The sequence below is a fragment of the Somniosus microcephalus genome, chromosome 17 (genome assembly GCF_052327205.1).
Source record: "Somniosus microcephalus isolate GS21.2 chromosome 17, FLI_Smic_1.0, whole genome shotgun sequence".
Lineage (NCBI taxonomy): Eukaryota > Metazoa > Chordata > Chondrichthyes > Squaliformes > Somniosidae > Somniosus > Somniosus microcephalus.
In genome coordinates, this window is record NC_141003.1 from 84,852,920 (window position 1) to 84,872,879 (window position 19,960).

Genomic DNA, 19,960 nt, shown 5'->3' on the forward strand with positions numbered 1-19,960 from the left:
TTAGGATGCTCAATGGATTGCTATGAACAGCTCGCTCAAGTGCAATAATCTGAGTGACATCTTCCTGCTCTTGAAAAGTTCTGACTTTGTTACTCATGACTTGACTCAGCCGTATGTACTGGAATCTTTAATATTTATACCTTCAGAAGTTTTTAGTTTTATTGTAGCAGTCGAATTCGGGTTTTTTTTTTCCTAGCCAGTTTTTTTCCCCCCTTGTCTCTGCTCCGGAAAGGATTCACTTCTTGCATTCTGATACAGGAAACTTTGGTTTATCCGGAGGTTGTATGTCCGGAAACCTCGATCTAACGGCAGAAATCAGCAGCCGTTTTGTTAGTTTTTTTTTCTTCTCCTAGCATTTTTTTAAACAGTCAGTCTCTGGAAAGCCTCTCTGAAGCTGTTGCTAAGCTACAGAGACGCTTCCAAGGTACGGGCCGACTGTTTGCAAGCTGTTGCTAAGCAACAGTGTTTGTTGTCAGATACGGAGATGAAAACCTCCGTATCCTTCAACATTAGCGCTAGTCTGTCCGGAAGTTTTCATAGATCGGCATCACGCCGGTCCCGTCGGTGCCGGATATCGTGAAGTTTCCTGTACCTTGCCCAAGCAATAAAAAACACATTACATTTATGTAGCGCCTTTAACGTAGTAAAACGCCCCCAAGACGCTTCACAGGAGTAGTTATCAAAAACAAAATTTGGTACTGAGCCATGTAAGGAGCTGTTGGGGGCAGATGACCAAAAGCTTGGTCAAAGAGCTAGGTTTTAAGGAGCGTCTTAAAGGAGGAGAGAGAGGTGGTTGTTTACGTGCGAGCTTGAACAGTACGTGTTAATCGGCTATTGGCATGCAGGAGCGTCACAGCCCTGCCCAATTCGTCACTGACCCGTGTGGATGGGCTGAGCTGCCTTAGTCCATCAGAGGTGAGAAAACATGGCAGGCTTTGCCTCCAGCAGCAATACTCGTATCAATCACAGGGGCATTACTGAATCCCGGGGCACAAACAAACACCACCTCAAGTGGGTCTTGGGTCTTGCGCCACCTCATGTAATTTGTACATTGTAAACCGGTTTTTCAATTTAATTGGAGTATTTAATGCAGTCTTTTTAGGAGTAGGTGTGGAGGAATAATGCAATTTTTTTTCCTGATTTTTATTAGTAAAAATGTTTGTTACAGCAGTGTTCCAAGTTGTGTTGCCCTCCTTGTTCATCCTTCCACAATACTTTCCAGGTAGTTGGGAAAGTTGTAACTGCTTTTAAATTACTTGTTTTGTTTCACTATTTTGGTCTCCATTGATATTTGGGCCATGATACTGATTTGGAGGACAAAAGAACTCTGGCCCTCTGCCAAAAAACATCCCCCCTGAATTCATTGCTATTTTTGAACTAGCAAAAAGAAATACAAGACAGACTTGCATTTCTATAGCGCCTTTCACGACCACCGGATGTCCCAAAGCGCTTTACAGCCAATGAAGTACATTTTTTTGAAGTGTAGTCACTGTTGTAATGTAGGAAACACGGCAGCCAATTTGCGCACAGCAAGCTCCCACAAACAGCAATGTTATAATGGCCCAGATAATCTGTTTTTTAGTGATGTGGATTGAGGGCTAAATATTGGCCCCAGGACACCGGGGAGAACTCCCCTGCTCCTCTTCGAAATAGTGGCCACGGGATCATTTACGTCCACCTGAGAGAGCAGACAGGGCCCCGGTTTAACGTCTCATCCGAAAGACGGCACCTCTGACAGTGCGGCACTCCCTCAGCACTGCACTGGGAGTGTCAGCCTAGATTTTTGTGCTTCAGTCTCTGGAGTGGGACTTGAACCCACAACCTTCTGACTCGGAGGCGAGAGTGCTGCCCACTGAGCCACAACTGACACAGAAAAACTCGTTTTTTTTTTTGCATCATTCATATTCGTGGAACAGTTCAAACAAAACAAATGACATTACAGGAGATGCTGTTTTTTCAACAAATTAACTGTAGATGATGACCTTCTCTCAGGAAAGACAGCCGTAGCCATGCGGCATTTGCTCGTTAAACCTCCTGTTAACCGGAGGCTTTCTCGAGCTTATCAATTTGACTCTTATGAGCCAAATGGTTATCAAACCTGTTGTATGTTTGATTTCTCACCCAGATTTCTTCACTGTACTGATGACTCGCCAGACCCCAAAGTAGATACTCAAGTAAGTCAGTTTGTAGCTTCAGATCTCTTGGGCTTGCTGCATAGGTTTATGGATGGCAGATCTATGATTAGTATAGTCATCAAATATCAGATTTCTGAACTGCATCTCTTGTTTAAAGTATTGTTTAAAATGGTTCACCCATTTGAAAATGCTATTTTTTCAAGTTTTTCTTTCTTTCTCGTTTATCTCTCAATCCCATCTTTCTTTCCCTCTCTATTTCGCTTTCTATACACGATTTGACATGGGATTAAATATTCTAACTTCCTGGTTCAGACTCTGCGCGCCTCAGTAATAATTCTTCAATGTGACTGTTTCAGGAGATGCACAGTTGCTCCCCCTGTTCACACGGGCCCCAGACCCCCTGTGGAGGGCGCTGTGCCGAAATGCCTTTCTAATTACAGAGAGTTCCAGTGCAAAAGCCCATCGCGAGTCTGTGGGCAAGTGTCAGTGTAATGAACGGCTGGCTCCATTCATTCACCACTGACCAGAAAATCCAGGCCACACTTTCATTTTTACAAATTCATCAATCTCAAAATATGGAACTCTTTTGAAAATTTATGAAATGATCATCACACTCTTGGTCACCCCCATCCACATCAATGGGGCTGTGGTGGAAAGGGTGGACAGCTTTAAGTTCCTCGGAGTCCACATCACGGAAGACCTCTCCTGGTCCCTCAATACCTCCTCTCTGGTGAAGAAGGCCCAGCAGCGCCTATATTTCCTAAGGAGGCTGAAGGGATGTAACCTGTCACCCCTGACCCTCTCTAACCTTTACCGCTGCACAATAGAGAGCATCCTGACGAACTGTATCACAGTATGGTATGGCAGCTGTAGCTACTATGACCGGAAAGCCCTGCAGCGGGTAGTCAAAACTGCCCAACGCATTACCGGCACCCGGCTACCGACCATAGAGCACATATACCAGAAACGCTGTTTACGGAGGTCACGGTCCATCATCAAAGACCCTACCCACCCCAGCCACAGTCTGTTCGCCCTCCTGCCATCTGGGAGACGCTACAGATGCATTCGCACCCGTACGACCAGATTTAGGAACAGCTTCTTTCCCAGGGCTGTCATCCTACTGAACTCCACAAATAAACTCTAAAGCCTGCACATCTGCCAATGCACTTTATTATGGTTATGTTTATGTTAATGTATTACAAGCCAAATGTATGTTGAATGTTTAAATGTCTTAATCTAAATGTACACTCTCTGGAGCCGCAAGCCTACATTTCGTTGTACTGCACTTGTGCACTAACAATGACAATAAAAGTTGATTTGATTTGATTTGAAGTGTGGTGACATTGCATGAAAAAAGTATGAGATACTGTTCACCAAGTTTTTGCCAATACATGATGCTCTGTCTGATCTTTCTGCTCCTCCCAGCAATTTATTTTCAACCATATTGTGTGAATTGAATCCACTATCCCACTCACTAAAAGCTTTGGTATGTTATTTTCTCCCCCACTGTTTCTCATGCTGTTTTTGGGGGAGGGGGGATGGAATGGGTAGATTTTCTTAATCTTTATCCCCTTCTGACACATACAGCCTAACCCCAGGCAGCCACCAGTGTTGCTGGTATCTTGGAAATACAAGAAACCGCTAACATGTGACTTTGTTCTGATTAACCTTCCCCTGCTACAGTTTACCGTGCTTCAGAGTTTTTGCTTACGATACCTTTTTTTATATTCATTCACGGGGTGTGGGCGCCGCTGGCAAGGCCAGCATTTATTGCCCATCCCAAATTGCCCTCGACAAGGTGGTGGTGAGCCACTTTCTTGAACCGCTGCAGTCCGTGTGGTGAAGGTGCTCCCACAGTGCAGTTAGAGGGAGTTCCAGGATTTTGACCCAGCGACTATGAAGGAACGGCCGATATATTTCCAAGTCGGGATGGTGTGTGACTTGGAGGGGAACTTGGAGGTGGTGGTGTTCCCATGCGCCTGCTGCCCTTGTCCTTCTAGGTGGTAGAGGTCACGGCTTTGGGAGTCGCTGTTGAAGACTTGTCCAAGTCAAAATTTGCATGTGTGTGTAATTCTGTTAAGTGTTGCAACTATGCGCACTTCCTAGTATCATTCTTACTCCCTGTGTCATAATTTTGACATGCTTCTTCATGTTTTCTCACACCTGGATAACATCTGGAAATGTTTTTACACTGCGAAGAGCTTTCTGTACTTGCCATTGCCAACCTTGCAGGTCTTTCAACTGGTGCGCCGTGAAACGGCATTAACCAGCACCATGGCAAATAGCACATACTATTTAAAGTGTTTGACTCCTAGCCTCAGGCTCCATCATTCATATCCAGGGAGCGATTACTCCACGGCTTTCCTGCTCATTGCCACGGCTTGGTCCCAGTACTGATGCCGCTGTTGGCCTACTCCTACTCTGGCCTATTACTGCCACACTCCCTTTCTGCCACTCTCATCTGGTCCCAGCCCCACCTCTGTTCTTGGTTGCCCTCCCACCCTTGTTCAGCCTGTGCTGATTTCTCCGACAAAATAGCAATTTATTTTCAAAGCACACAAGGTGAAGAGAGAGGCAGCGCAGCCAAAGAGAGAGTGATCACTTCGGGAGACGGGAGATCATGGGGTGGGGGGGGGGGGGCGGGGGGAGAGAGAGATAGTGAAAACAGGGCCAAGGATAGAAAAAGATAAATTACAGGTGCGGTAGAGAGATCGGGGATGGGTGACCACCTAATAACTAGTGCACCCACATCCCCAAACCACCTCAATTACTGTCAGATAGCATCAACTGACTGCAGTTCTCCGATATGCCAGTATTGACGTCCAGCGCTGTCTTACACTCTCTCATTCTGTGAGCGCCCATTCACCTCTTTAACCACCTCCTGCCCCAAGCTCCGAAAGCTTCCCTCTGCTCCCAAGCTCTCCCACTGCATTTTGCTATTCCTGCTCAAAGCACCAATATACATTCCCCCATTCCAGCTCTCTTCCCATCTTCTCCAGCTTTCAACCTAAATGCTGTTGTCTTTCCGCCACTTGCTATACACTCCTATATTCTGCCATGTGCAGCTCCTCTTTTCTTCCCCCTCCCAAGCTCTGTCCGACCATCTTTTGCTCTTGCTGCTCTCTCTACCACAGTACCTGCCTTTAGTGCCTTGGCATTCCAACCCAACAGCATATTTCTTCTCCCCCCCGCCCCGCCAAATCCAACACCACCTACCTAGTTCTATTAAACCGAGTCCTCTGGTTCAACATAAGTATTGTCGCAGGAGATCTGTTAATATATTTCGACCCCTGGATACCTTGCTCATAACCTGCTTTCAACTTGAAAAGTTTTCCATTAACAGCACTTCCTTTGGGTTTTTTTGTTGCTTTTAAGCCTTTTGTCTATCAATTTCCTTATTCTACAATTCTTTGCCCTCGTGTTAATCAGTAATGTGGAGCCTTGTCGGAAGCTTTCTGTAAATCCAAGTACATAAATACCGCCATTTCCTTTCCACAGTGTATGTAATATTTTTCAATAATGCAGGCACGTTCGTTAAGTCTGACAGTGTATTGATATTTTACTGGCTGATTACTTGTAAAAGTTACAAATTCAACTTTTAAACCAGGTCAAGTGGATTTTTATGGTAGTTAAAACCGATTTATTAAAATTCACAGTGAATTGAATCATTTACTCCGGGCAGCAAATCTTTGCTCCCGAGATTTAATGAAATATGCCAGACTTATTGATTTACCTACTAATTAGAATCAGGACTGCAGGCATTCTGAAGTGCAGGTGCTCAGTTTCGAAAGTAAGTTTGCTTTGAGTTGAGAAGTTTGCAGTAAGTTGGCTGTTGGAGTTGTTTAATGCACAAGTGGGTATTTTTATTCATCTCGTTTGTTTTAGGTCCAATATTTATGATACCTGCTCTACCACAAAACCTTTGTTACGCTTCTAGATCCTCCGCTTGTGTGCGATTTGTTTTTTTTAAATGACTTTTGACTACAACCTGTTCATTTAGCAATGTGACGAAGTTGACGTGACTAAAATCAGGATTTCTCTCTTTAGCTTGTTCTCAGGAAATGGTGTGAATTAATACCTGGAGGGGAGTTCAGATGCTTTGTCAAAGAAAATAAACTGATAGGTACTGTGCTAAAAATAATTTCGGCTGTTTCAAGTTTAAAAAAAATAAATAGCCGATAACTAAGAAACGGACTTAAATTTTCTGACCCTTGTTCCTGGCAGGGATTGCACAGAGAGACCACACGCAGTACTATGATCACGTCTGTAACCAAGAAACCAAGATTCTTAGTTCCATAATAGATTTCTTTCGAAATCAAATACAGTACAAGTTCCTGGACGAGGATTGTAAGTATCTTTTATCTTGCTTTAAAAGAAATAGATTTGCGAGCTTGTAATCAATGTTCCCTTTAATCTTTTTTTGGGTGTGCGGCCCCTTTAAGGGGCTGCACGGCCCATTCAAAATACCGCGCATGCGCAGTTTCTCCTACTTAAAAGCCGGTGAGCTGGCTGCGCGGGAGCTGCCGAGTGCTGCGCGGCCTAAAGGGAACATTGCTTTTAAGGACTATTTACATATACAGTACCTAGACTGATGCAAGATATGCTAGCACATGATTTATTTCCCTCAGCAGTTCTGGAATAATTAGTTTACAGTTGCTACCACTACTATGACCTAATATTTTCTTTTAAAATCTCCATTTATTCTCACAGAACCTGTTTTAAGTTTTAAATATAATTTTGTTCCTTTTCAAACACGCCTTCTGTCTATAAAACAATAATCCTGTTCGATATGTACTGATAAGATTGGCGTCAGCAACAGACCCCTCAGACATATTGATCCAGTGTAGTCACTGAAATTCTGATGTGTGCGCAGTAAACTACCCACGGAGCCAAAGTTCAAGTAATTTATCAACTCTTTCTGAATCCAAGATGTGTTGAACGCCTTTTATAATGTGTAGAGCTTCAAAATACTTGATGGAAAAATATGTTTTGAAGCTCAGGAAGGAAGATGTGTTTATCTTGTGATTTAATCTGATCTGAATCTTTTATTTAACTGATACATTGGACATATTATAAGATTATCATCTAATAGTTGGAAAGTGTAAGAAATTTTTTTCTATGTAATTTGTTTTTTTTAATGTACTGGCAATAAATAACTTACCTACATAGAATAACAGAAATCTTCTCGCACTACAGTCAAATGATTGCCTCCCGGTATGTGAGCTAATGTGCTCTGGACGTTCACAGTAAAGCTGGCCGCTCACCTGGGGAGAATCGAGCATTGCGGAATGGAGAGAGTAAAACTATTTAGAAATGGAGTATGAGCAGCAGCAGCAGAATCATTCTAATAAAAATCTCAGTCTGCTTTGGAATGAAAGGTTTTAAAAACCTTTTCAAAATTCTACTTGCGTGATTACATTATTGAGGTCTTCCCCCAGTTGGTCAATGTGGCAGATTGCAGTGGCAAACATTGTATGGTGAGGTTTGGCAATACGTGTGGTGAATTTAGAGTTTTACCAGTTTAAGTACAGCTGTTAGTCAGGACAAGCCCATGCTGAATAAATTGGCACAGATTTAAGGTCCTTGGGTTAAGATCTTCAAGGGCATCTAATTACTAATTACAGGTAGAATATCCTTTATCCGAACTTCCGAAAACCTCTAAAAACCGAAAGTTTTTTCGTTCAGCGTAAGTCGTGCGCACGACATGACCAGAGTGGCGCACGACTTACGCTGAGCAGGGCAGAGGGTCACAGAGTTCCCTCCTGGGTAGAAGATTGCAGGCCGAGCCGGGCAGTGTGAAGGAGGTACCGGGAGAGTGAACCCAACAATACAGCGGCCCGTCCGATATTCTTTTCTTCCCCCGAACCGAACCGCGGCCCGTCCGATATTCTTTTCTCCCCCCCCCCCCGACCTGATTTGCGGGCCAGCTTAGTAGGAGTCAGCCGATATCCGGCTTTCCAGAGAAGCAGGAAGGGGAATGAGACACGGAACAGTCGCAAGAGGTAGCCTGAACTTTTATAATTTATATTAAATACAAATACAAATTTCCCAGTCTTAATATCCTCTGAAATCCGAAAAATTCCAAAAACCGAAACTCAGCTGGTCCCAAGGCTTTCGGATAAGGGATAGTGTACCTGTACCTGGATAATTAGTATCCATTGAGGATGTAAAAGCAAAATGGAAAGTGCTTTTGAGGTATTCAGTATTGGGCTGATCTTACCAGTTATAGTATTTAGTTTCTGCCATGTGACTGGATTTCCTGCATAGACAGATTGTATTGAGTTCCCCATATATTTTAATTAGCTTTTATGTTAATACTTATCTGCAGAATAAAATGGTAATTTAGTACAAGAAAGCATGCATTGACCTGCAGGAAACATTAACATACCTAAAGTTTAGTAGCACTTTTGTATATGTATAATTATAATTTCAGTTGTATTTGCATTTTGTACAGCCAATGTTCTGTTTATAAGATGGGGCCTAGTATGGGCAATGCCATTACCTGGTATTAAAAGATGGCATTGAAGGGGCAATATACCATAATTAAAATCAAATTCAGTATTCGATAATTTATAGTGACTTTATATATTTAGGACAACACTGCTCTACATTTAGGGAGTCAAGACCAAGTGTCGTTTTCAGGGGAAGCGGGGTTAAAGGACGGGGGATAATTGGTCCAGGGCGTGCGGACTGACTTGAGTCCCTATATTAAAGTCATACATTATGTCCTTACTCATTACAGTTAAATAGCAAAACGGACAGCAAATTGAGAAGCAGAGAGGTAGAGCTGTTTGGCATATAGGAGTTTCTCTGCAATTCAGGCTGAGGAGCTGGGAGATGCGAAATTGAGGTGTTGCAGGGCTATCATTGGAGAGGGTGTAGCTACAGTGTAACACGCTTCCATAGGCAGTTCACTGAAGTATATTCTATATAACAAAGTAAATACCACAATCTTGATTTGGATCTATCCACTCTGGAAAGTATCACAGAATCACAGAAACCCCACAGTGCAGATAGAGGCCATTTCGGCCCATCGAGCCTGCACCGACACATATCCCACCCGATCCCCGTAACCCCACATATTTAATCCCCCTAACACTAAGGGTCAATTTATCATAGCCAATCAACCTAACCCGCACATCTTTGGACTGTGGGAGGAAACCGGAGCACCCGGAGGAAACCCACGCAAACATGGGGAGAATGTGCAAACTCCACACAGACAGTCGCCCGAGGCCGGATTCGAACCCGGGTCCTTGGCGCTGTGAGGCAACAGTGCTAACCACTATGCCACCGTGCTGCAAAAGTAACTTGATCTTTTTATCCAGTATTGTTATGCTCTCTCAAATGTATTTTTGGGTATTACCTGTGCTTCAGAAATCTTACCCATTATACTTTTCTGTTTACAGTTGTGTTTGATGTATACAGAGACAGTCAGGTATGGTAATTGCATCTGAAACGGTAACGATGTAATTTTATTTTCACTAGAGGATTATATTTAACAGTATTTTTGCCCTTTTTTAAAAGTTTCCTACACCACATCTGGCCAAGTACTAATGAACTGTTTGCAGATCTCTTCCAACGGTGTTTTGAAACTTGCCATTGGAGGCCGAGTGTCTTGGTGCAAAAAGGGAAGGAGAGAGATTGGGAGCTGTAGAGACTGAGGGTCTCGGAAAGGGGAAGGGACTTTAGGTGAAGGGAAGAAGGCAGACTCGGTCTTGGAGAGACTGCATAGAGCAAGGTGGTGATCTTGGAGGTGGGTTACTGAGAAATAGGGCATCTCCCAAACTATTTCTGCTGGTTGGAGAGTTTAGGACTAGGGGCCATAGCCTAAAAGTTAGAGCCAGGCCTTTCAGGAGTGAAGTTAGGAAATACTTCATCACACAAGGGTGGTGGAAGTTTGGAACTCTCTTCCGCAAACGGCAATTATTAATTTTAAAATCTGAGATTGATAGAATTTTGTTAACCAAAGGTATTAAGGGACATGGGGCAAAGGTGGGTAAATGGAGTTAGGTCACATCAGCCATGATCTCATTGAATGGCGGAACAGGCTCGAGGGGCTGAATGGCCACCTCTGTTCCGGCACAGGGGACATTGGAGGGAAGATGTTGAAGTTTGAGAGAGACAGAGTGAGCATGTGCAACTGTAAGATCAGAAGAAGATACGACAGTCCAGACTATCGGGGTCAGTTTTACGTCTTTTGTTATCTATTGCCATTAAACAGAAGGTTTTCTCTTTTTAAATAGCAGGTAGTGTTAGCTAATCCTTCAAAAAACAATGTCTTCTCATTCTCTGCAAGTGACTGATAGCAATTAGTATAAAAATCATAAATAATGCAGGAGTTACCAGGTGGCAATGCACTTGGCACCTGTTGTGTGGCTGAGCCGTAACTGGAAAGGTGATTATTTTAGAATTTGATATGTGGCATGTTTTTCTTTTGCTGATTTCCTTTATCGCCATTCAACTCCCTCTCCTTCTCCTGACCGTTGCTGGGGTATGTTTCTCCCTGGCGGTATCAGCTCTCTAATGCATCATGCAAGTGGCTATTTTTCTCGTGTTGAGTCTGAACAGTGAGTTTCACCAGGCTGTTGTACCGTGAAGGGCATGGCCGTGCTCTTTCCAGCAGGGGCCACTGGATTGCAGTCAGAGCAGGAACTCTGGCTGGTTTCCACCCCTCCCCCAGCACCGGGACAGGCCATTCCCACCCCCCCTCCCCCAGCACAGGGACAGGCCATTCCCATCCCCCCCTCCCCCAGCACAGGGACAGGCCATTTCCTCCCCCCCCTCCCCCTACAGGGACAGGCCATTTCCCCCCCCCCCCCCCCCAACCACCGGGACAGGCCATTCCCAGCACCGGGACAGGCCATTCCCACCCCCCCCCCCCTCCCCCAGCACAGGGACAGGCCATTCCCACCCCCCTCCCCCAGCACAGGGACAGGCCATTTTAGTCCTCCCAATTTCCGCTCTCCCTAAGGTCTGCTAACTCCGCAGAGGCTGACAATTGAACCTGAGACTTTCTGGTTTATATGACTTGATACTTTTACCCACTAGATAATTGCAAAATCTCCATCCGTGACATTGCTTAATGTTCTCGGGAGCCTCTTGGCTGACAGAGGCCACTCGAACAGTCTGCTCCCAAACCGCCAATCAGTCGCCAGAAGGTGCATTTCAGGTTGACGAACTGCCCATTTTTGTTTCCCAACTATCGAAGAAAGCACACAAGACTGACTGAGGACCAATGTTCCCTCTAATTTTTTTTGTACTGAGCGGGCCATGAATTCCGTTGAGCGCGACCTTTTTGTCGGTGGGCAACTTTTACAGCAACAGCTTTTACAACCACAGCAGCAACCACTTAAAAACATATATACACTAATGCCATATTACCACCCCACTGTCTCAACTCATGAGACAGTCAGACACGGTTCGATACAGGCTTAACATAACTTCTCTGCTTTTGAATTCTATTCCTCTAGAAATGAGCCCCAGTGCTTTATTTGCACTTTTTTTTAAGGCTTTTTTTAACCTGCGTTGCTACTTTTAATGATTTGTGAATCTATACCCCTAGATCCCTTTGCTACTCCATTTAGTCTCTTATTTTCCAAGAAGTAGGTAGCACCACCTCATACTTATCTGTATGGAAATTCATTTGTCATTTACATACCCATTCTGCAACTTTGTTTACGGTAAAATTAACTTCACTTTCCCGTATTTTTTTCCGGCTTTAAACAATTTTCCAAATTTAAAAAAAAAAAAAAAAATCTAATTTTTGTTTCTGACAAAGGCAACCTTTGTTGCCCCCCTAGGCGGTTTGCATTCTTCAGCAGACCGATGTGCTAATTGGGTTGACCTGTAGTAAGTGAGGTGCCTCCACATTTCTAAAAATAGAAATCTGACGCCAGAATTCTGATTTTCAAAATGAAGCTCCAATTTTCCCCACTTTTTATGTTATTATGGTTTTTATGAACTTTCATCAGCAACAAGACTAAAACCAAATATTTACCCCTGGTGCAATATTGGATTTATTAAAAAGTAGCAAATAAAAGTAAGTTAAACCTGTGTTAATCACTCTTCTTCCTTCTGCTAAAATGCTTCCTTGCTTCACCTAATGATTGAAAGCCTGATCTTACAAACCCACCTGCAGTAGGATCATTTTATCTTAAAAAGCAGATTGACGTACAGCTCAGAATTCGCACAAACTCCTTTCTCATTTCCTCTCCTAAAACATGTCACTGCCATCAGACCGCAACAAAGTCCCTTCTTGCTCACCTGTTGCAGGTCAAACTTGGCGACTCACTCACTTGTAACAGGTTTAATAAGATGAGGTACCCGTGGTTATGTACCGATCTCTCCCACCGATTTTTATTTTTTTAAAGCTTCGTCCGACCCCGTAGGGGCGTCTGGCTGCACTGAGCTGGCCCCGCTCGGGAAGGACGGGGAGCGCGGAGTTTGTGTAACAGAGGCCTCTCGAACTGTGGCGCCAAAGGAGAAGGAGGGAGACGCTGCCCTCATCACCATGGCAACAGGCTGAGCGCGGCTTCTCTGCAGCTTCTGCCTGCAGCACCTGAAACTTCCCAGAGGCCGACACGACCAACCCCCTCACCCACTCCCTCATCAGGCGGCCGCTGCCCCAACTCTTTTGTTAATTTTCAATTGGGATCGGCTCTGAGGTCGCAAGACTCGCAAACGCCTTTGTCTGCATTCCGGCCCCTCCCCCACTCCAGCTGTCCGGCAGTCCAGTTCTCTGCGTGGCATTTACATAAGAACATAAGCAATAGGAGCAGGAGTAGGCCAATCGGCCCCTCGAGCCTGCTCCGCCATTCAATAAGATCATGGCTGATCTGATCCTAACCGCCAATCTACTATCACAGAACCATCTCCTGAATCTAACAGAATTAGACACATGAAATAGGAGCAGGATCAGGCTACACGGCCCCTGGGCCCGCTCCGCTACCCACAGGGCCATGACCGATCCGAACCTAGACTCTTGTCCAAATTCCTGCCCGCTCCCCGTAACCCTTAATTCCCTTTACTTCTAGGAAACTGTCTATTTCTGTTTTAAATTTATGTAATGATGTAGCTTCTACAGCTTTTTGGGGCAGCATATTCTAACAGTGGTTTACCACAATGGACCTACCACCCTCTGAGTGAAGTAGTTCCTCCTCATCTCAGTTTTGAAAGAGCAGCCCCTTATTCTAAGACTATGCCCCCTAGTTCTAGTTTCACCCATCATCGGGAACATCCTCCCCGCATCCACCCGATCCAACCCCTTCACAATCTTATATGTTTCAATAAGATCGCCTCTCATTCTTCTGAACTCCAATGAGTAGAGTCCCAATCTACTCAACCTCTCCTCATATGTCCATCCCCTCATCCCCGGGATTAACCGAGTGAACCTTCTTTGTACTGACTCGAGAGCAAGTATGTCTTTTCTTAAGTATGGACACCAAAACTGTATGCAGTATTCCAGGTGCGGTCTCACCAATACCTTGTACAACTGAAGCAATACCTCCCTATTTTTATATTCTATTCCCCTAGCAATGAAAGCCAACATTCCATTGGCCTTCTTAATCACTTGCTGCACCTGCATACTAACCTTTTGAGTTTCGTGCACCAGGGCCCCCACTTTAGCGGCCTGTCTCTAGCTAATTTGAAGGGCGCGCGCGCGAGCTCTGGGATGTGTGTGCACGGCCGCCCACCTTGGAGGGAACAGTGCTGAGGACCTGGTGAATTCTACAACCGACTTCATGGGGAGCAAGAGGAGCACATCTGCACCTTGCTGCTTCTCCGCTTTGAAAACCCAGTGCAGCAACATCACTGTGAGGAAATGGAATGCATTGTTCACGTCCTGTGCTGACACAAGCAGATGGAGAATAAAAGCGCCTCTATTCTGCCCCCAAATATGTTCTTGATCTCAACGAGAGGAAGGTATCCTCTACTGCAGGGGTATTGAAGTTTCTGTTGTAGTGGGCTGCATAGGCACATACCATGGAGACTGGAGGGCCACGTGAAATTTAAAACTATCTTCCTGTTAGTGTCTCTAGTTGCTGATACTAACAGATCTTTAGGACTTAACAGCAGCATTAAAGCAGCCCCTTTTCAAACCTCCCAAGTCGATAAAATGCAAACCCAACAAATCAGCATTTTAAAAAGATGTATGCAAATATGATTTGAGTTAACTGGGTTTTGAGGGCCGTGTGGTAAGGTTTGGAGTCCATGTGACTCTGGAGCTGCAGGTTGGACACTCCTGTCTTACCGTGCCAGTATGAATTTGTCTGTTACCCAGATCACTTTAGCGGCCTGTCTCTAGCTAAATTGTGTGGAGCTTTATTTTGGAACCGTGCCCAGTGCGAACTGCTTCAGGAGTGTCCACACTCGGTTCATGAAGGGCTATTAGTCAGTGGAGAGAGAAGAGATTGATTATCCCATCAGTTTGGGCTGGAATAAGGTTGCAGCCATAAAAGGATAGGTTGTTCATTTCTGTTTTTTTTCTAATCTGGTATCTCAAAAGTACTTTTTGTCAAAAGATCATTTTTGTTATTTAATATTTAAAACTTTTCCTATAATCTGTTCCATAGGGCAAGGTGTGGCTTATAGATTTTAACCCATTTGGAGAAGTGACCAACTCCTTGCTTTTCAGCTGGGAGGAGCTGACATCCGGACAGAACATCAGTAAAGGAGACCTTACAGACCCGGTAAGAGTTCTGAGCGATTTAGTGAATGTTTATTTATGTTATGAACTCTTGATTTTGAGTGTGTTTTTGTGAGGCTCTGTCTTCTTGCAGCTCCGCCCATAAATCCTAACTTTCCCTGATGCACTGTACCTAACCTCTCCTCGCCGGGTCTTTTCTCTGGTTTTCTTTGTTGAATATTTGTGCTCGTCAAAGCGAGGATATTTGCAGTTGAAAATGGAACGTATTTCCACTTGGGCATCCCAGTGCTAGCATTAAGCACTCCAAGTCAGGTACAGCATGGTTGGGTGCAAAGTAAAGTGCCCTGTACTCTGTCCAATGACTTGTCTCAGCCCCAACCTCCGAAGACTCCATTTGCAGAGGTGCGAGGACCTGGAAGGACAAGGGCAGCAGGCGCATGGGAACACCACCACCTCCAAGTCATACACCATCCTGGCTTGGAAGTATATCACCATTCCTTCCTTGTTGCTAGGTCAAAATCCTGGAACTCACTCCCACACAGTGGTGTTAGGGAGGATCTTCACATGGACTGCAGTGGTTCAAGAAGGTGGCTCACCACCACCATCTCAAGAGTCCCGGTAGCTGCAGTGAGGCGAGGGCAGCCTCGGGGTGCAATCCTTGTGGGCTAGGAGGAGCAGGAGTGCTTCCTCCTGGCCCCCCAAGCTCACCCACCATCAGCTCGCCCGCCCCTCCCCCCGGGATCGGACCCCGCACTTAACTGCTTGTTGTGGCCTCCTGCCCGGCGTTCTCCACCCAACTGGAAGCCAGCCTTTCAGTCAGGCTGGCTTCCGAGCGGGGAGCCTGTCTGTGACGTCACACACTCCGGGTTTCGCCAGGCTCCCGGGCAGGTCAAAAACGTAGCAATTCTGGCCATTAGAGGAGGGATTTCTAGGAGTAAATTATTCAAATTAAAATTGTGACTAGATCAAAATCCACACAACAATTATCATCCTTTCTTATCTTTCCCACCCCTTGCATAACCTAAGCTGAAATACTGCTCGACTCAAGGGGCATTCTAACAATGCATGTTGCTTTTGAAATAATTTTGCTTTCCAGTGAGTATCATTGAGTTCTCGTCATTAACTTAATTACTGCCCAAGACCACTAGTCAATTGATTTCAACATCTTTTAGCTGCTGAACTTTTTTTTTGGTCTGTTCAGGTTTTGGGAAGGAGAAGACAAATTCTTGGGGCTCGTTTGGCTTTTGTACGCTATGTTTTATCTGTGGCCTTCCTGCTTTGATTCAGTGGTTTACTATTGCCTTCTAGGATGCCCCAGCCTTCCGCTACATAACCAGTCAAATGACCGTACAGCCCAGTCCCTACTTAAGCTATCGGCTGCCAAAGGACTTTGTGGACTTGTCACGAGGGGAAGATGCTCATAAACTAATTGATTTTCTTAAACTGGTGAGCTACGTTTTGAACTGTTTAACATAAATAACAACAGAAAATGCTGGAAACACCCAACAGGCCAGGGCAGCATCCGTGGAGCGAGAAACAGAGTTAACGTTTCAGGTCGATGACCCTCCGTCAAAAGGGAAAGTGTCCTGTCGCATAACTGACACCCAGCTTGTATTTTAGATCATCCAAAAATGAATACAGGGGTAGACTATCCTTTATCTGAAAACCTCGGGACCAGCCGAGTTTCGGATAAAGGAGAATTTCGGAAGGTGGGTCGGCGGGGGTCCGCCGGGGGGTCGTGCGCACGACTTACGCTGACGCTCAGCGTAAGTCGGTCGGGGTCGGCGGGGTACGCGGGGGGGGTCGGCGGTTGTCGGGGCTGGCGGTTGTCGGGGCTGGCGGTTGTCGGGTCTGCGGGGGGGTCGGCGGTTGTCGGGGGTCGGCGGGCGGGGGGGTCGGCGGTTGTCGGGGCTGGCGGGGTCGGCGGTTGTCGGGGCTGGCGGGGTCGGCGGGGGGTCGTGCGCACGACTTGCCCTTTATCCGAACTTCCGCAACCGGAACCCTCTAAAAACCGAAGGTTTTTTCGTTCAGCGTAAGTCGTACGCACGACTTACGCTGAACGAAAAAACCTTCGGTTTTTAGAGGGTTCTGGTTTTCGGAAGTCCGGATAAAGGGTAGTCTACCTGTAGTTACAAGCAAGGGAACATTAGCTGTTCAATTTGGGGAGGGGAGTGGCATAGCTCCAGTTTGAGTGTTTTATTTCCAGTCAGGTCATGGGATGAAAAAGTGGGGGAGTGGAGGCAGGGGCCTATCTCCTCTCGTTTCTCATATCAATATCACATCTTAGCAGAGAATCCTGGACTGTGGCTGCCATCATGTCTGTTGCAGTTCCCTGTAGCAGATTATTGTCTTTGCTTTCAGACGCAGAAAAAAAAAACCCGGCCAATTTTCTCGAGTCACTACAATTGACCATCGCACAGTGACTGTGCTGCAAAGCATGCTGCCTTTCCTGCAATTCCTTCAAAACTAATGGGCTGATTGTGAGCAAGTAATCTAGCCTTTTAACTTAAAAATTCCTGCAGTTGTCAGACCATGATGGACTCTATTGCCTCTCGTCCCCACCCAGAATGTTTTTAGTCTGTAGGGACAATGCAGAGCGGAGGCTAAACACCAGCCCGCCAGCAGGAAAGCAGGAGAAAAACCGACCAGTCACTTTCTAGGCACTTGTTCAAAAATGGTACAGGTAGACTACCCTTTATCCGAAAACCTTGGGACCAGTTGTGTTTCGGTTTTCGGAATTTTTCGGATTTCAGAAGGTTTTCTGACAACAAACACTGTAGCAACAGCTTGTAAACACTCGGGCCCTGCCTTGGAAGCCTCTCTGAAGCTGTTGCTAAGCTACAGAGACTCTTTCCACAGCCTGACTGTTTTATTTTTAAAAAAAAAAATGCTAGGGGAGAAAAAAAACCTAAATGCTAGGGGAAGAAAAAAAACCTAACAAAACGGCTGCTGATTTCTGCCGTTAGATCGAGGTTTCCGGCTCCCCCTACTCCGTATCTGAATTCCTTGACTTAGCGGGGGTCTGGGGCTCGACTGCCGCCGCCAGTTGTGGGAAAGCCGGATATCGGCTGACTCCTACACTAAGTTGGCCCGCAAATCAGGTCGGGGGCGGGAAGAAAAAGACTATCGGACGGGCCGCTGCAGCTATCGGACGGGCCGCTGTATTGTTGGGTTCACTCTCCCGGTACCTCCTTCACACTGCCCGGCTCGGCCTGCAATCTCCTACCCAGGAGGGAACTCTGTGACCCTCTGCCCTGCTCACAGGGAAAGGCAGAGTTCCCGGACCACTCCTGTCATGTTTGGCGCCACTCGGTCATGTCGTGCGCACGACTTGCGCTCCACGAAAAAACTTTCGGTTTTTAGAGGTTTTCGGAAGTGTGGATAAAGGATAGTCTACCTGTATTAGCAGGGAACTGGGAGCAAATTGACTCTCTTCCCTCTCTGTGTGAATATTGTGGAGACACCCAAAAGAGGAGGAAGGAAAATACAATTTGTAAAAAGAAAAATCAATCCTTTCATTTAATACTTTGTTTATAGTTGTGACTGTTTTTTTCCTCTCCAAGACAAGAAGTCAAGAAGCAGAAAGTTCAGATGACGAGGGATAACAGCCCTGCTGTTTACCGCAACAGACTTCTTGGGACAAATGTAGAGCAAATGAAAGACTTTGAATTGACTTTGATGTGAAGTCCATGTGGTATTGCTTGATACACACCTTTGCAAAGCTATATATTGACAGTAAATTTGAAAAAGTTGCCTAGTTTTATTCAATAAAAGAGGGTGTAACATTGTAAAGATTATGAAGTAAATTGAACAAAATGTGGATTAGTTCTAAAAAGATAACCGTGTTATTGAAAAAGTTCATATATGTAGGAAAATGATAACTTCCTGTAAAATTAAATTTTTATAACTTGAAATGAATTCAGTTGTAACCGTTATTTTGTTGTAATAAATTTTGTGTACTTGACATTTGGTTATAAAACAGAATTTGACAGTCACATGAGATATTAGGGCAGATGACCAAAAGCTTGGTCAAAGAGGTAGGTTTTAAGGAGCATCTTAAAGGAGGAAAGAGAGGCGGAGAGGTTTAGGGAGGGAATTCCAGAGCTTAGGGCCCAGGCAGCTGAAGGCACGGCCACCAATGGTGGAGCGATTTAAAATCAGGGAGGTTTGAGGCCAGAATTGGCGGAGTGCAGATATCTCGGGTTTGTGGGGCTGAAGGAGATTACAGAGATAGGGAGGGGCGAGGCCGTGGAGGGATTTGAAAACAAGGATGAGAATTTTAAAATCGAGGCGTTGCTTAACCAGGAGCCAGTGTAGGTCAGCGAGCACGGGAGATGGGCGAACGGGGCTTGGTGCGAGTTAGGACACGGGCAGCCGAGTTTTGGATCACCTCAAGTTTACGTAGGGTAGAGCGTGGGAGGCCGGCCAGGAGTGCGTTGGAATCGTCGAGTCTGGAGGTAACAAAGGCATGGATGAGGGTTTCAGCAGCGGATGAGCTGAGGGGCAGAGACAAGAGATGTTAGAGGTGGAAATAGGTTTAACTTTCCTTTGCTTACATAACAAAGTTTGCTGCACTTCAAGATGTGATTCGCTGTCTAAAATGCTTTGACATATTTTGCATAAAAGACACTACATAAGGGCAGCTATTACAACCTTTGAAAGTGGGAATTGCAAAATTGAACCTTTCAAAGAAATACGACTATTTGTGTCTGCAAGTGACATTTACATTTTGGAAAAATAATGACGTTTACACACTTCAAAGATGGAAATGTACAGTTGAGACTGTCAAATAGGTTAGTTACCAAGAAATGACAAGATATTCAAAATGTTGGAATCCATGCATGATTTGTTCGTACGTTTCTTTTTAGCAAAGATCAATATTGGGAGGTGAGGAATTGAAATACTTGCATTCTTGACCTTAACCCTTAAACCATAGCTTATGTGATTATACATTCATTTTCTGCTCATTATTACATCTTGAGTCTAGTAACACACAAACATTCTGCACTTTAAAATAGTTTACTTAGCGCCTATATTAGAAACTGAAATTGCAGGCGTGATGCAGCAGTGTGTCATCAGTATTCCTCTTGTGTGGTTTCAAAGTATTCTGTACATTACTTGCAGTCCTCAATCTCATGACTTCAGCTTTTCCATTTTGGAATTCCTGAACCTTACCAAA

General features: G+C 45.1%; 1 protein-coding gene across 1 annotated transcript in view; it reads left to right on the top strand.

The window, feature by feature from the left end:
- Positions 1–18,699, top strand: part of cdc123 (cell division cycle 123 homolog (S. cerevisiae)) — a 40,981-nt gene extending 22,282 nt beyond the window's left edge. Inside the window, exons 6-13 of the mRNA XM_086010782.1 lie at positions 5–111; positions 2,126–2,174; positions 6,183–6,258; positions 6,360–6,482; positions 9,542–9,570; positions 14,708–14,824; positions 16,090–16,227; positions 18,345–18,699. Of these exons, the coding sequence (XP_085866908.1) occupies positions 5–111; positions 2,126–2,174; positions 6,183–6,258; positions 6,360–6,482; positions 9,542–9,570; positions 14,708–14,824; positions 16,090–16,227; positions 18,345–18,386 (681 nt within the window). The 3' untranslated portion in view covers positions 18,387–18,699. The remainder of the gene's footprint in view (positions 1–4; positions 112–2,125; positions 2,175–6,182; positions 6,259–6,359; positions 6,483–9,541; positions 9,571–14,707; positions 14,825–16,089; positions 16,228–18,344) is intronic.
- Positions 18,700–19,960: the final 1,261 nt, after the last annotated feature.